Source organism: Stegodyphus dumicola, chromosome 3 (assembly GCF_044657685.1).
Source record: "Stegodyphus dumicola isolate Sdum_Otavi_A_Nest chromosome 3, ASM4465768v1".
Taxonomy (NCBI): Eukaryota; Metazoa; Arthropoda; class Arachnida; order Araneae; family Eresidae; genus Stegodyphus; species Stegodyphus dumicola.
The window spans coordinates 212,117,900-212,135,724 of record NC_140770.1 but is presented as its reverse complement, the minus strand read 5'-3'; the positions used below and the strand labels follow the sequence as shown (position 1 = coordinate 212,135,724).

Here is a 17,825-nt window from a genome sequence, read left to right as displayed (position 1 = left end):
TTGTATGTTTTGCTTAGTAAACAATTTTTGAGCAATTTATTACATGTTATTTTCTGGATACAAGTTGATTTTATGAGGGCATTTTATGATATTTGTACGACTCAGAAATAATAAACTTTGAGAGTATTATTGTTTACATTTATAAATGCTGTTTAATAGTGGTATATAAATGTACGAGTAACATTGTTTACATTTATACATGCTGTTTAATAGGGGTATAAACATTTTACTTAAAGGTATAATTATTAATTCTAAAATACTGTATTGTGAATAAAATCGAAATAACAACAAATTAAACTTCATCTTTTCCCTTCCCCCTTGACCTCTCATATAATTATGGCTTACCTTGCCAAAGCACGAAAAGAGGATTTAAAAACTCTCGCTACAGAACTGGGTTTCGCTGTAAACGACACTATGCGAGTAATACATCTTAAAGATCTTATCGTCAATTCTGACACTAATGATGAGGCTTTTACCAGGAATCTGCTGGAAACTTTAATCGAAACTAGACAACAAAAACAACGTGAAAGCAACGATCTAGAGGCACGTCAAAGAAAAGAACAAGAACTTTTATTAGAATTGGAACATTTAAAATTAAACCTGGTAGCTGCCAGCTCAAATCCTAACTATGCCGCCTTTGCTTCAAATGCAGCAATTGAAACAAATATTCAACACCTAATTCGTAAATTTACAGGAACTTCTGACATTGCAACCTACCTGCAAATTTTTGAAAGACAATGTGAGAAAGTAGGGGGAGAAGCCACTCCATTCATTGAAAGAGCCCCCTTGTTTCAGACCCTCCATATCGAATGAGCCCAAGTAAGAAAGAACTGTTGAAAAAGGAACTTGATTCCCTTCTAAAACAAGGTATCATAAAAGAATGTGAAAGCCCTTATGCCTCTCCTGTGGTTCTGATTCCCAAGGCAGATGGAAAAGTACGGTTATGCATTGATTATCGTAACCTAAATGCTCAAACCGTTCCAGACACTTATCCTTTGCCACGTATAGATGATTTGTTGAGTGAAGCAAAACCGACACCTTATATGTCAGCTATTGACTTGAGATCCGGTTATCATCAGGTGAGAGTAGTTGAAGAAGATCAAAATAAGACTGCTTTTGTTTGTCCTTTTGGTACATATAAATTTACCCGAATGCCCTTCGGATTGAAAAACGCTTGTAGTGTTGCCATGAAAACACCGTACGAAGTTTTGTGAGTTCTGCGCATGCCCGCCTCGGATGAGCGGCAGATGGTAAGGAGAGAGCGGTGTGTATGGAGCGGGAATTTCCCTTTTCATCGGAATGTTATTATTGATGTGTAAAATAAAGATTATATATTTTATACTTATGTCTTGCCTCACCATGGAACTCCTACATTGGTGACTGACGTTGGACAACGCACATCGTTTCTTAGAATCTGGATCATTGATCGTTTCTTAGAATCTGGACAAAATACGAAAACTATACTATCCAAACATCATAAACAATGGATGAAATATCTGCAGTGAAAATACCTCCTTTCATTCCTTCTGATCCATCTCTTTGGTTCACGATGGTGGAATCTACTTTTGAATTAGCGGTTCCAAAGGCTATAACAGAATCCAGAACCAAGTATAACCACTGTGTGGCGCATTTACCTCTTGACATCGCTATGACCGTGAGGGATATCATCATTTCTCCTGACCACACGGATCCATATGGGAAACTGAAGAATGAAGTCATTTCTCGCTGTGGTGAAAGCAAATCGCAGGAAATACGTCGCTTACTTGCCGGTGAGCAACTAGGGGATCGAAAGCCGTCTGAACTCTTACGCGTTATGCAGCGGCGTGCAGAAAATCATAACGTAATGGATACTTTTGTTTTGGAATTATTTCTGCAGCAACTACCTACACATGTGCAATCTATTTTAGCATCGATCACCCCTCTAACCACACAAAAGGCTGCTGAAATAGCAGATAAAATAATGGAAGTGTCATCTGCTCAGGTAAGCGTAGTTTCTGATTCTTGCGCATCATCTAGTGTTACACCGAACTCTGAACTGCTTAAAGAGATAATTCGCTTCGCAAGGAAGTTGCATTTCTACGACGTTCAAGAAGTCAGTCTCGTAATCGTAATTTTCGTCATGCATCAAATCGTGAGAAATCTGAAAAAAGTGATCTATGTTGGTACCACCAAAAATTTGCTTCTAGAGCAAAAAAGTGTACCCCACCCTGCACTTTTCAGGGAAATTTCCAGGGCAAGGAGTAGCGGCGACATACGCCTCGCCTTCTAGTTCTTCTCGTCGCCTATTTGTTCGTGATCGGAAAACTAATATTAATTTTTTAATTGATACCGGTAGTGATTGTTCCTTAATTCCAGCCTCAAGATCTGATAAACTGACTACTCCTATTCAAACTTTTCTGTCTGCAAATGGTACTCAGATAAATGTATATAAACAAAAGTTATTATCTTTAGGTTTAAGAAAACAGTTTGTTTATCCCTTTTATGTATGCAATGTTCAAACTGCTATAATTGGTGCAGATTTCTTACATTATTTTAACCTACAACCAGATCTTAGAAATCGTCGCTTAAACGATACTTGCACCAAATTAAATTCTTATGGTATTTTATATGTTGCTAGTATATATTCAGTGAAATCGGTAATTTGTAATGATCATTATGCTAAGTTGTTAAATGAATTTCCTCGTATTGTTCAAGCTCCCTGTGCAAACCAAATTGTCAAACATTCAGTTCAGCATCATATTGAAACTTTTGGCCCTCCCGTTTTTGCCAAACCACGTCGGCTTGCACCCGATCGTTTGAAAATTGCAAAAATGGAATTTCAACATCTGTTAGATTTAGGCCACATTCGGCCATCCAACAGCAATTATGCTTCGCCATTGCATATGGTCCCTAAAAACGATATGAATGATTGGCGTCCTGTCGGTGATTTTAGGGCCCTTAATGCTCAGACTAAAAAGGACAAATATCCAATCCCTAGTATTATTGATTTCACAAGTGAACTCCATGGGTGCAACATATTCTCCCATGTAGATTTAGTCAAAGCATTTCATCAAATTTCGATTGCTCCCGAGGATGTCCATAAAACTGCTATCTGCACACCATTTGGACTTTTCGAGAGTACTCGGATGCAATTTGGTTTGTGTAATGCATCAAGTACTTTTCAAAGGTTTATCGATGAAGTGACGAGAGGTTTAATCGGTGTATATGCATTTATTGATGATATTTTGATTGCCTCTAAAAGCCACAAAGAGCATATTAACAATCTACGAGCTCTCTTTCAAAGGTTAGATCATTATGGTTTAGCAATCAAACCCTCAAAGTGTACATTTGGAGTTCCTACCTTAGATTAGATAAAAAGTCTCTAAAGAAGGTATTTCTCCCATTCCAGATCGAGTTGATGCCATTTCTAAATTTCCTAGACCAACAAGCTTAACACAGCTTCGCAGATTTCTTGGCCTATTCAATTTTTATCGCAGATTTGTGCCACATGCAGCGCACATTTTGTCCCCTTTAATTAAGCTTCTCGAAGGTCATTCTAACAAAAAGAAATCATTCCGTCCAACTAAGAAGACTGAAAATCCTCTTCCGTGGTCTGAGGAAGCCGACAAGGCATTTTTAGCAGCTAAAGACGCTCTTGCAAAAGCTACCCTCTTAAGACATCCAATTCCTGGTGCTCAACTCAGTCTTTGGACCGATGCATCTGATGTTGCTATTGGCAGCTCTCTCATGCAACTCCAAAATGGTCAATGGGAGTCAATAGCATTCCTTTCTTTAAAACTGAATAACAGTCAACGGAGATGATCTACATATGACCGCGAACTTCTGGCAATATATGAGTCTATCAGGAAATTTCGGCACATGTTGGAAGGTCGCAACTTCATCATATTTACCGACCAAAAACCACTAACATTCCTTTTCAGACAAAAAGCAGAAAAGTGCTCTCCTCGACAATTGAGACACCTTGACTATATCTCTCAATTTTCTACTGATATACAATATGTTAAAGGTAGGGAAAATGTTATTGCTGACACATTCTCCCGAATAGAAGTAGATTCTGTTTCTCGCTCACCTATTCTGGATTTCAAACAGTTAGCCTCAGCACAACTTGCAGACCATGAACTACAACAATTACTAACTTCTAAATTTTGTTCTTTGAAGCTCTCCAAACAGTATTTTCCGCTTGAAGATATTTATCTCTATTGTGACTTCACAACCAATGTCCCTCGTCCTTTCATTCCCTTTTCATTTAGACCTAGCATCTTCCAAAGTATTCACAACCTTTCGCATCCAGGTATATCTGCCACTTCAGAAATGATCCGCAGACGTTACATTTGGCCTAACATGCACACTTTTATCAAAAACTCTGTGAACGCTTGTGAGAAATGTCAACGTTCGAAGATACACAAGCATACAAAATCACCCATTTCGACATTTTTACTTCCTGATGCCAGATTTTCTCATATTCACATACATTTTATTGGCCCATTACCAATTTCTGAAGGTTATCAGTATTGCTTGACCATAATCGATCGTTTCACGCGATGGTCGGAAGTAATTCCTACATCTGATATGTCGGCTGAAACAACTTGTAAAGCTCTAATTAGTGGATGGATAGCTCGTTTTGGATGCCCTTCCACTATCACTACTGACCAGGGTCGGAACTTTGAATCGCATCTTTTCCGGGAGTTCACGAACCTGCTGGGCACTCCGTACCACTGCCTATAGACCTCAATGAAATGGAATCATTGAACGTTTTCATCGCCAGCTGAAAAACAGCATAAAATCGCAAGAGAATCCTCGCTGGACAGAATCGTTACCTCTTATACTTTTGGGTATTAGATCTTCCGTCAAAGACGACATCCAAGCAACTTGTTCTGAGTTAGTCTATGGTACTACCTTAAGACTGCCTTCGGACATTTTGTGCTCAGATCAGCTTTCTCCGCCATCCCCGACACCAACATATGTAAATCGTTTACGATCTATCATGCAATCTCTGATTCCCATCGCAACATCAAAACACTGTTCAGAGCCTATCCACATTCATCCATCTTTAAAATCGTGCTCTCATGTTTATTTGAGAATTGACTCAGTCAAGCCTCCTCTTCAACAACCATACTCAGGTCCTCATCCAGTCATGATAGATGATATGATAAAACCTTTATCATCTCCGTGCACGGTAAAAATCAAACTGTTTCAATTGATCGACTCAAACCTGCATTTTTCATTAGTGATAAAACCTTTGTCCCTAACACTAAACCTTCCAATAAGACAGACACACTGAAACCTACCATGTCACATGTTCCTAAACAATGTCACAAAATCTGGACGACATGTCAATTTCCCTCAACATCTGTCTACCACCTACTATATATAATTTATATATATTGTTATTTATTCAGTATTTCATTATGTAGTTTAATTTCTGTGTTTTATAGTATACCTTTTACCTTCAACATTATCATTGTATAATATAAATGCTGTATCATTTTTTTTGTGTATCGTTCGGTCTCCCTCACTGGGGGATACTCTGGAGTGTTGCCATGGAAACACCGTACGAAGTTTTGTGAGTTCTGCGCATGCCCCCCTCGGATGAGCGGTGTGTATGGAGCGGGTATTTCCCTTCTCATCGGAATGTTATTACTGATGTGTAAAATAAAGATTATATATTTTATACTTGTGTCTTGCCTCACCATGGAACTCCTACACGCTCCTGCCACTTTTTCTAGATTGATAAATAAGTTCCGTTCTGGATTGAATGTGTTTGCTTTGTCATATTTAGATGATATCATCGTGCTGTCATCTAGCTTCGAAAAGCACCTTTCTGACTTAGAACAAGTGTTCCAATGTCTATCGTTATTCAAGCTCAATGCTAACCGTGAGAAGTGCCACTTCTGTTGTGAAAAAGTGAAATATTTAGGGCATTACATTACTAAGCATGGTATAGCTGTTGATCCACACAAGACTGCTGCCATTGCAGAAATGCCATCGCCGAAAACTGTTAAACAAATGCAATCGTTCGTACAAACGTGTTCCTGGTATCGTCGATATATTCCAAATTTTTCTCAAATAGCCAAACCGTTAACGGATTTAACAAAGAAGAAAGCGCTGTGGAAGTGGGAAGCACAACAAGAAAATGCTTTCCAAGAGATGAAATCCAAATTAATTAGCCCGCCGATTCTTAAGCAAGCTGATGGAACGAAGCCTTTTATCATTCGCACAGATGCTAGTAATGTAGCCATTGGAGCAGTGTTGCTACAAGGTTAAAATGAAGAACACCCTATAGAATATGCCAGCCGCTTGCTGACCACATCAGAACAAAACTATTCCACCATAGAAAAAGAAGCCTTAGCAGTAGTATGGGCACTCCACAAATTTAGAGGATATGTCGAAAGCCAGTCCTCTGACCACCAACCATTGAGGTGGCTGATGTCTTTAAAGTCACCAACTGGTAGGCTCGCAAGATGGGCCTTGCAAATCCAATCCTACAATCTGACTATCAATTACATTCCTGGACGATAGAACTTTATTGCTGATCTATTATCTCGTCCTATTTGCGAGCACTTAAGTACAGATTCTTGTCAAGTCTGTGCTGTCTCTGTCGAAATCCCTACTATTAGCCCTGCAGAATTACGACAATCCCAGCTAGAAAATGATGATCTTCGGAAGATCATCGAAACTTTTGAGAGTCCAGAGAAAGAAGCAGATTGTGCAACTTGGACTGGAAGAGGCTACGTTATGAACAGAGGAGTTTTGTACCGGTATTCCCCTGATTCGGAACAGGAAGAAGCTCAACTAGTTATACCTCAAAACAGAAAAGCAGAGATCTTGAAAGAATATCATGATTCGCCAACGGCCGGTCACTATGGATCTAAAGGAACATTTTATAGAATAGCAAAAAGGTGCTACTGGGTTGGAATGAGAAAGGTTATAGCAGAATATGTCAAAAGCTGTCGTTATAAAGCCACTAATCAAAAGCCATCTGGCTTACTTTAAACTCCAGTCTATATTCAACGTTTTGAGACCTTGTCAATTGATCTTTTCGGTCCCCTTCCTGAAACACCATCTGGTGAAAAATGGATTTTTATTGTGCAGGACTGTGCCACGAAGTGGACAGAACTATTTGCTTTAAAGGAAGCCACGGCCAGAGAATGTGCCACTATTCTTTTGGAGGAAGTCGCCCTTCGATTTGAGTAACCCAGGAAAATAATAAGTGATAATGGTACCCAGTTTACTAGTGCTGTTATGCAACAACTATGCTATATCTTGAACATTGATCAAAGTCTTACTCCTGTCTATCACCCACAATCTAACCCAGTTCAAAGAAGAATAGAGATCTGAAACCACGTTTAGCAATACTTGTTGGTAACGACCATCAGTCATGGAAGGATAAACTGCCATTAATAAGGTTTGCTTTGAATACAGCCAAATGTGATTCAACTGGACATTCTGCTGCTTTTCTTCAATTTGCACGAGAGTTACGAACCTTAGATGATGTAAAGCATGATATAAAAGCCGTAATCGAGAACGATAATTTTGTTCCCGAAATTACTCCATATTTGAAACGTTTTTCAAGAAATGTACAACAGGTATGAGAAAGAGTCGAATTGCATCAAGATAAACAGAAACGTTATGCTGACAAAAAACGAAGACAAACAGCGAAATTCGTTCCTGGAGATAAAGTTTGGGTCACCCTCCACCCAATCAGCAAAGGTCCACTGAAGAAAACTGCTAAATTCATGCCGAAGAGAGATGGTCCTTATGTGATAGTGACTACAAGATCTCCAACCATGATATTGCCGATCCTCACGAACCAGACAAAATTATCGGCAAGTATCATGTTTCAGCCTTGAAACCATATCAAGATCGAAATAAGTTTCAAAACCCAGCTCGTGTAACTCCAGTGGTTCCCTTAAAGAAAAGAGGACGCCCGAAATGTGTAATACCACCCGAATCTGCACCTGTTGCACAAGGTGCTGGTGATGCAAAATCTACTGCTCGTCAAACTGGAGCCCGTCCATCTGATTCTCCGCCCGCTGCACAAAGTAGACAAATGTCAGTTCCTGACTTCTTGCCGAGATGTCTACGAAGTCAGAGGGGAAGGATGTAACAGAACTATTTAAGTGTAATTGAACTATTTTATTCAGCGTAATGAACTCATGAACTGTAACCGAACTATTTTATTTAAACGCGATCTCGTGGCGATATGAAAAAAACGTCAGTCGACCTCCAGCCGCCATGATGATAGTTTACTATCTTATTCAAATGTTTGATGTTCCATTTGGTATATGTTTCATTTTTATGTATATTTCTTTGGTTTGTAACCGTTCCTGTGTGCTCTGTTAATAAATCCTTTTAAAGCTAGTCGACATTAGTGTCTATTGAGGAACGGCTACCTCACAATAGGAATTTATATGCCAGGTATGATAAATTGAATTTCATTCTCAAAAGGCTGTAAGAGCTCAGTGCTAAATAAAATACTGTCAATGTGAAATACGGGTATATTTTAGTTAATTTACAATGAATATGTTAAAAAGCTACGAAACTCAGAAAAAATAATAATCATATTTACTGGTTGAAAAAAGTATTCCAAGTTGGGAAAAAGGCGACAAAGTTTCATTTCCATGACTAAATATTAAATCTATGTGTATTATAGTTAAAAATAATACTATCTTGTGTACCTTGTTAAGAAAGGCAAGGCAAAGTCCAAATACAGTAGCATTTATGAGGTTCTGCAGTAGATGGTTGACATCATGCTCAGACTCCAAGTGATGTTTTCACATGAAAAAAAAATCAAGGTTTAGAAAATCTTTAGTGGTTTTAGGTAGTATGTGCACAATAAAATACAAGCTATTTTTGTATAGTGTTTTAAACGGTAATCGGTGTTAGTAATGTAAGGCATCCTTCTGCTGAATAAAAAAGGATGTTCTGAGTATACTCATGCAAATGTCTGTAGAGTAAAATAATAAGAAATGAAATATTTCTGGTATGTATCTGAACTGGGCAGAAAAAACTCAAGTATTGGTTTGAATAAACTTTATGCCATGAAAATTTATTACTCTTTATAAGATTAGTTCAAAGTTAGTAGATCTTACAATAAAGAAACTTGTGCCTGTATTTATTTTTAGGGTAAGGGAATCAGAAATACAGCATTAATATGTTTTAAAAGCAGGATAAAAATTAAATAGAAAGGAAAATACATAAATAGAAAGTAGAAAATTTAAACTTTACATTTGTCAGACATAGTTTGGTGAATTCTTTGAGTAAAAGTAAGATATGCAAAAAAAAAAAAAAAAAAAAAAAAAAAATTCTGCCATGTTTTCTATAGCATTCCAAAATCCAAAAAAGTTAATACAATACAGTCATTACTAATTAGTACAATACATTAAAAGAAAAAAAGTTCTCAGTATCTCCTATTAAGTGTCAGTAGCATAAAAAGTAAGAAATGTAATATTCAATGAAACCATACAGAATGAACCTTGTACGTTTGGATTTAGCACGTTTGCTGTAGATCACACACTGGCCTCATTGTTGAAGAGCCAATTACGCTCTTGCGCATGGTGTGGGGTGATGTCTCAGGTGCCAGTCATGTACTAGTGCAAGGAAAGCAACATCTTATTGTTGATTTTCATGTTCAATCGACATTATGTTTTGAATATATATGTTGGTATTAGTGTGGAGTGAAAGTTAGAAACTAGTTGTAAATGTATGTGGTTTGGACTGGAAACAAAGTTTCATTTCACACAAAGATCATACACGAATAACATTCTGAAATATATAGTTTGCAATAATATCATTGTAGCTATCTTGCAATAAATTCATTTGTAATATATATATTTGTTTAGAATATAGTTTCACACCAAAATAATGCATATTATTATTTATTTTGATTCACTTTAAATGCCACATGCCAGCGCATAATGCGGCATTGCAGAAGTAATTTTTCCTCTAATGCCGATCACGCGCTGGCACGTAGTTATAAAATTCGATTCTTTAAGATAAGTAATCAATGTGGTACACATAATAATCTTTTAAATCATACTTCTTATAATAAGTAAGTTCGCATATAGGTACAATCTATTTCTGTGATATAGCATTAACTATCAATATAACCTCACATGATCGGCAGCAAAAGTGTTAAAGTTCCAGAAAATATTACCCATGATGGCTTGCAGAGTGAAATTTTATGTTGTAAATTTCAACTTAAAATTTCATAGACAGAGAAATATACGTAAGTTTACTTTTGAAGAATTGGAGATGTAACATCAATAAGTACTTAAAAGAAGGGAAAGAAGTTAAGGATAAAATAAAAATGCAAAAAGAAAAAATTTTAAAGAATAGAAAATAAAATAAAATAAAATAAAATAAAATTTACTTCTGGAAGTAAAATACATTAGGAAAAAAATAAAAACAAAAATTGCATGTGAAAATTTGTGAGAACAGATGAATTTAGAGAGAGAGCACCAAACTTAGAATATTAATTTTGAAGTTACCAATTATTTTTAAAGCAGCTATCATATTTTATTATATCTTACATATATATATTGTATATATACAATACTACAGAAAGATATTATAAAGGCCAAAAAGGAAAAACTATACACAATGTATCCGAAATTTCTTTTGGAAAATACAATTCTACTTTAGTTACAACTTTTCAAATTTCAATTAATATATATATATATATATATATCTAAGCTTCAAGAAAATATCAAATAATTAATATATTTATGTTTTATAATCAGAGTTATTGTTTGTAGGACTTGATATAGTAGAAGGTGCACTTTTCTGCAATTCAAGTTCATCTAATTTACGATGTCTTTGAATATCATACATAACTTTATCCAATCTTGCAACTCTTTTCTGTGCACTACTAACTGAAAAAGAAAATATTGCATGAATAAAATAAACATAAACATTTTAAATACTTGTAAAGAAAATATTTACACATGTTACATAACTACAATAGTCGAAATGCTTAGAAAACTGATGAAATTTAGGCAGACAACTACTACAGCTGGAATTTACAAATGTTACCCAAAGCACATTTTATTTGAAAAAGTAATTTCTAATTATTACAAACCACAGACAAGTAATGAAAAGTATTAAAATTGGGCTCCCACAAGAAGTAAAAGCTATAATTTTTAACAAATACAATTTCCCACTTTCAATGGAGATCCATATGAATACACTTTGGAAGAAGCAGAAAACTGCATTTCAGAGTTCACTATACAGCCAAAATATAATTACAAGGACTCACATCAAAGATGTTTATTATAAAATACTATTCTTGCAAAGATTATAATTACATTTATTTAAATACTACTACATTCAGATAAAACTTTTAAAAACTTGCAGTTAACTACTATATATTCCACTCCATTATACTCCATACCAAACTACAATTTACACTCTATACATACAATTATTCTTCAAAATACAACACTAGACACAGCATAGACAAAATGTTATTGTTTTTGAAATGCTGTTTCTATCAGCAGCCTCTTTTCCCTTTTTGTCAGCCATTTTCTCCTTGCAATTAACTGAAAGTTTATATGCACATTTTTTATGTATCTTTTATACCATGTAGACAATATCAAAGCTTTTATAATTTACAAAAATGGATTTTATTGCTTTTCTGGTGTTCAAATGTCTTTTATTTAAACTGTCAAAAGCCACCATTTATTTCACATGTATGCTATCAAAATATTTTATATCTTAAACAGTTTTATGACAAACACCATCATATTAATTATATATAAATTTGTAGCAATATAAATAAAAACTCTTTTTAATGGAATTTTCCATTAAATTCTCCCCCCTCCCCCCAAAAGAAGGAGTTGAATACCAACAAAAGTAGCACAGCAGGCTGTGGGATTTCACTAATGCTAAATTTTTAACACTAGAAGTTTATCACAAGGCCACCCAAAAAACTGCAAAAATAAGGAAATTAAATAATTTGAATGCAACATGCCAAAAATGCCTAAATGATTTTCAGAAAATACATGGTGAGAAGCAAAGAACAGATTATCGTTCAGCTGTGAAATGGATAAAAGATGTTTTATCCGAGCTTCTAGAAGAATATAAACCACATAAAATTTATAGCACAGGTGAAAGTGTCTGTTTTACAGAGCATTACCGGAGCACACAGTAGTGTTTAAATGTGAAACAACAGCTGGTTTTAAGAAATTAAAAGAAACAGAGCATTACCGGAGCACACAGTAGTGTTTAAATGTGAAACAACAGCTGGTTTTAAAAAATTAAAAGAACAAACTACTGTCTTATTAATGTGCATTATGGATGAAACAATTAAAAAGATGCCAGTGGTTGCTGGGAAAGAGTACAAAACCTCGATTTAAAGGAGTCAAGAATTTATCTTTAACTTACCATAGTAACAACTGATAAATGACAAACAGCATTTTTACTGATTTCTCTTTTGAAATGGGACAGAGAACTGAAACCTATAAATATAGGTTACTGTTAAAAAATCTGTGCAGCACACTCCTCTGATGTTTGATGTCATTTTGAAAAATACACATTAATTTAGTGTTTCTTCCTGCAAATACTTCTATCATTCAGCCATTAGACCTAGGTATTATAAGATCTTTCAAATGTAATTACAGAAGCAGTGTCATTTGGGAGGGGGGGGGAAAAAAAAAGATAAATAAAATTGAATTTTGTGAAAATACAAGCCCTTTGAGGAAGATATCTTTACCAATATGTGTATGCTAGAGTCAATGATTATTACAGTAGTCAATGGATAGAAAATAGTATTCCAAAACACAATTACAAACTGCTTTAGAAAATGAGATTTTTATTTGGAAGAAGCCACAAAGGAACTGGATGCTATTTATAATATTTTGGACATCAGTGAGAGAAATTACAAAGATTTGTTTTTAGAATATGTTACAACTGATGCTAAGGTTGAGACAGTATGTGAAAACACTAACTATGAGATTATAGAAAGTATTAAAAGAGCTGCACAAACTGAAACTGATGTGGAAGAAAGTGACTACATGCCAACCTCAGCTGAATTAAGAAAAGCACTGCAAACTATGAGAACTTTGAATTGAAAGATACCAAAGTTTTTTCATAAAAGCTACTAACAGTTTTACTTGGGGGGGAAAAAAAAAACAAAACTGAAAGCCTGTTGATGAACAATGCAAAACAAATAAAACAGATAACAGCAGTTCTTTCTAAACGTATAAAATTTCATCAAGTCTGTAATAATTTAAAAAAAAAAAAAAAAAAAAAAAAAAAAAAAAAACTAAAATATATTTCAAAGTTTTGTGAAGATTTTAATTTAAGCATTAATTTTTAATTAATAATTTATGCATAAATTATTATAGTAACTGTCAGTAACTATCTTACTAATTAAGCTAAGTTGATAGCATAATTTGCAATATTGAAATCATTTATTAAACTCAGCCGCTTAATAAACTCAAATAAGCTTGGAATGGAAGTGATTTTAATGAGCAGCAGGTACTGTATATTCATTTTTAGGTTCTCTATTAGTATACTTTCTATTTCTATAGGCTTTTTTAAAGTTCTTTATGTATCTTACTAGTTGGATGAAATCTAAGGGTTCAAGGTCATTTACTCTTTGAACAAATTAGGAAATACCACATTTCTTTACCGCATAATTCACAAATTATAACATTATACAGTATTAAGTCAGTAATCCGGACTCATCGGGACTCAGGCGATTCCGGATTAGTGTTTTTTCTGGATTATAGATCATCAATTTAAATCTGGTAAGATGGCATGCAGAAATTATACAATTAAAAATATGAAATCGTAATTTATGAAATAAAGAACAATTATGAACCAAAGGGTATCAAAATTTACAAAAAAAGCTTAATATTTATTTGTTTACTTTATTAAACATTTCTTTCAATGTAACTTGTTTAAGATGCTTCCAGAAAAAATTCAAAAAGTTCCTTTTCCTTGTGTCATATATAGTGGACTTTCCAATGCCATACTTCTCGCATAATTTTGAGATGGATATGCCTTTATCCATTTTTTGAAGCAATTCCACTTTTTGTTTAATGGACATCGAAACATGCTTTCGCTTTCTAGATCCTTTGGTAGCTTCAGAATTTTAAACTCTTTTTGACATAATCGAAAGTTCAAGCTTAATTTTTATAAAATTGTTCTAACAGTCTGCAAAAAATAATAAGCCAGATACAATTAGAAGATTAAGGAACAGTGCAATCTGCAACATTAACTGAAATGCCTTAGATAATTTTAGCCTAGCTTATACCATCCGTTATACATTAAACGCGCATGCGTATAAAGTTTGTAGCTTTGAGGTCCGGATTATAGATCATTCATATTATGGACGTCCGGATTACAGACTTTGTACTGTACTTAACTTCAAAATTATATATGAAGGAAAAGTCACATATTTAAAGAATTACAAGATTAATAATTTCCAAGCCCTTTTGTCTCACAATTCTATATATGAAAGTCTCTTTACCATGAGATACTCTTCTTCTTTGAGAAATTTTTGGAGATGGCTGTTCCACTGAAAATTCATCCTTGAAATCAAATTCATTAGGTTCAACTCTGTAAACAATAAATAAAATCATTTTCAATCGGAAAAAAAAAAAAAAAAAAAAAAAAAAAAAAATTGCTGATAAAATTTTATATAAAGTTATATACAAATAATGCCATTCTTGAAAGCTGACTTGGGTGTCAAGCTGCAGAGTTGGATCAGAAAATCTTTTAATCCTAACTCCAATACAAGAGCCATTATTTTTAAAGTGAGAAATTTAGGGCACTTTTTTTAAGAAAAACATTTTTAAAATTCTGTTACAAAATTATTTATTTGTAAAGTGTTGTGTAAAATGGGTTCTAGATAACAGAATAGAAATTACAACATAAATGATCTTGAAGCACCACCTAAAACTCAAAATGCATATAAGTATGTATGATAAACATAAAAAAATAAAACTATGCAGAATTCTATATTTTTGGCATTATCTTTAGACTTTATTTGTAACATATTTATACATAAAATATTATAAAAGCAATTTTATAACAGCATACTTATGATGTACTTTTAATATTTTTAAAAATAAAAAATTAGAAAGAAAAATCTTTACAATGTCGTTAAGAAAAGGCTTTGCTTATTTCAACAGACAGTTTGATACAATATTTTCTTGATTGGGAATAGGAGCTCTGAATATTGATTTTGATGTACAGACACAAGTTCCGTAGTGTTTTGAAATGTAAAGAACTTTTTACATTTTAACATAAAAACACCAATCTAAAATTGAATTTGCCCACCAAGTCACTTATCTTACATCTATTAATACTAAAAATGATTAGCAAGTAGAGATTTTTCACAACTATCAGCTATTAACAATTACTTTATAAAAAATGAAACTTGCACGCTTTTAAACAAGTTTTGTTAAATTGACTATTACAACATATTTTTAGAGCATATATCAAAGTACTAAATAGTAAGCCTGAAAAAAAAAAAAAAGCCTGTATGTTACAATACTGATGATTTGAACGGATATTATATCATTTACATTGCAAGAAATTCGAGTAGAGAAATATGGATAATTAATGTATTATTCTATCAAACATGAAACTCTCACCAAACAGTGCAGTTTAGGATCAATTATGGATAAGCAAGTTGCAACAACACACTCGTAACATCTGCACTTTCGTCTGATGCAACCCTGAAAGATTCTCGACAAGCCAAGGTACCTATGTTTTTGTGAACAAGGATATAAACAGTTACTGCTGTATTTTTCTTATTGCATTTTTTTTAAAAAAAAAAAAAAAAAAAAAGAAGAAGATTAAAATTTGAGACATATCTAGAACAGAACAACAAGCAATGGATTGTTTTAAATGTTTAGGATCCTACCATAAAAAAAAAGTGCATATTAATGGACATGATATGGTCAGCTGAATATGATTGACAAATAGCAACAGAATGGAACAATTACTTGCAAAAGTATGTACTCATAGTGTTCTAAATAGAACTTTTAATAAAATCAGAAGGCCTAACAAAATAATAGAAACTTACGAAAGTCTTTTTACGAAACGTAAAAATGAAGTGGGTCGAATACTGATTGTTTATTAAATAAAAAGGTGTCAGTTCCTTTAGAATTCCACAGAAGTGATATGACGAGACTTTGGCTGGATCTCCGGTAATTCAATAATAGTCAACATTCATGCTCAATCTGATAATGCATAAGTACCAAAATATATAGCTTTTCTGACTTGAAATCTTTCTGTTGCATTTAAATGAAAAACAATTGGTTAATCTTTGGATTATGGTAACTTGGCGATTTTTTGGCGACCAACCCTGCTACAGCAACCTGCTAGTTTTTGTTTGGACGCCATTTTGTTTTCATGAAGTAAAGGCATGTTTTTTTTAACTCAACATTTTTTTCCAACAATCTGCTAGCCGAATTACGCTTATGCTAGAACTTTTATGGAACAAAAGTGCTTAATCATGACGAAGATGAGGTGCGGAATTGGGACAAAGTGCAAAATCGCCTACTGCTTGCCGCGTTTTTACGAATTGCACATACACGGTATCATCCATGTACACGTCGACCTATTTTCACTTAAAAAAAAATCCCAGAATTGCACAAAAATGGCATTGCACCCACTCTTGACTATATCCATGTACACTGCTAAAGTCCTAGCTAGTAACCATTATCGCCTTACCAAAATGTCGCCAAACTACCTGTTACCATATTCCAAAGATTAGCTAAACAATCTGAAGTGAAAAGGAAATGCGTAATGGTTGCTTTATTTTAACCATACTTACTGCTTATTACTATCATCATCTGAAATTGAACCTTTTTCCATTAGATCAGACTTAATTGAATTAATACTTGGTGATCTTCTACCGGGACACTGCCATTCAAAATCCAGTACTCCTTTACTTTCTAAAATTTCATACATATTTATTATTTCTTCAGGTGATGGTTCCCATGAATTCGTAAATTCTTTAGAAGACCCAAGTTCATCATCGCTACCACAGACAATAAAGTCATCAGATACAGAATCAGGTTCTTCCATTATTCATAAAGGAATGATCTTGCTGAGATTCAACAGTTCAATCAAATAAAATATAATTTAATCAAACTATTTTCTTAAAATTACAATTTAAGCCGATGAACTAAACGAATTACTTAGATTTCTTACACCATCAAAATCATACGATTACTCGACGCAAAAATAAGTACTGTAAAGTGTATATTGCGATGATAGAAAAAAAAAAGTAGTTAAAAATTAGCCAGACATATAGCTTATTTTGTAATTTCGAATGCAATGACTTGAAATTTTATGCTTTGAAGTTCAAATATTAGCTATAGGATTCAAGTTCTTATGAAATTCCGATAATAATTATCCTAAAATTTACGATCTACTAATAGCCATGACACCACTTTGTCAACAAATATCAATTACACATCTTAATCTCAGTTTTTCAGCCTACAGGAATTCGAGGAAAGGTTAAACCAAAGAATCTCTAAGGATTAGAGATTCTTTGGGTTAAACAAAGAAAATATCAAATACTAAAGTTTAAAATTAATAAACAATAAGATGGAACGAGAAGCAACAAAAAAGAAAAAAAAAATCACTTCTTTGATTTCTAATGACAAAATATAAATTCAGTACATTGGTACTACGTCAACCTCGTTTATTAAGGTAGTGAAGAAGATTCAACTGAAAATATCAGGTGGTCTGAATGAGATACATTCCGCAAGAGACGTTACAAACACGTTACAATGACAAAAACCACGGAAACGCCATCGCAAGCAGCCCGTTCGCCGGGATTTGAACCCCGGAGCGAACTC

General features: G+C 34.0%; 1 protein-coding gene and 1 pseudogene across 1 annotated transcript; one reads left to right on the top strand and one right to left on the bottom strand.

Annotated features, from left to right (window-relative positions):
- The first annotated feature begins 1,483 nt into the window (after positions 1–1,483).
- Positions 1,484–2,244, top strand: LOC146998266 (uncharacterized; annotated as a pseudogene).
- A 6,855-nt stretch (positions 2,245–9,099) lies between these two features.
- Positions 9,100–17,431, bottom strand: Pa1 (PTIP binding protein Pa1). Its single transcript, XM_035370971.2, has 3 exons — positions 16,793–17,431; positions 14,477–14,565; positions 9,100–10,874 (listed from the first exon to the last, which is right to left on the bottom strand). The coding sequence occupies exons 1-3, from the start codon at positions 17,044–17,046 to the stop codon at positions 10,726–10,728; spliced, it is 492 nt and encodes a 163-aa protein (XP_035226862.2). The 5' UTR covers positions 17,047–17,431; the 3' UTR covers positions 9,100–10,725.
- Between the last annotated feature and the right edge of the window lie 394 nt (positions 17,432–17,825).

Coding starts and splice junctions, on each gene's coding strand:
- Pa1 (XM_035370971.2), bottom strand. CDS start 17,046: ATGGAAGAACCTGATTCTGTATCTGATGACTTTATTGTCTGTGGTAGC. Junction 14,566..16,792: donor GATGATGATAGTAATAAGCA/GTAAGTATGGTT, acceptor TATTGTTTACAG/AGTTGAACCTAATGAATTTG. Junction 10,875..14,476: donor AAGAAGAAGAGTATCTCATG/GTAAAGAGACTT, acceptor TTTCTTTTTCAG/TTAGTAGTGCACAGAAAAGA.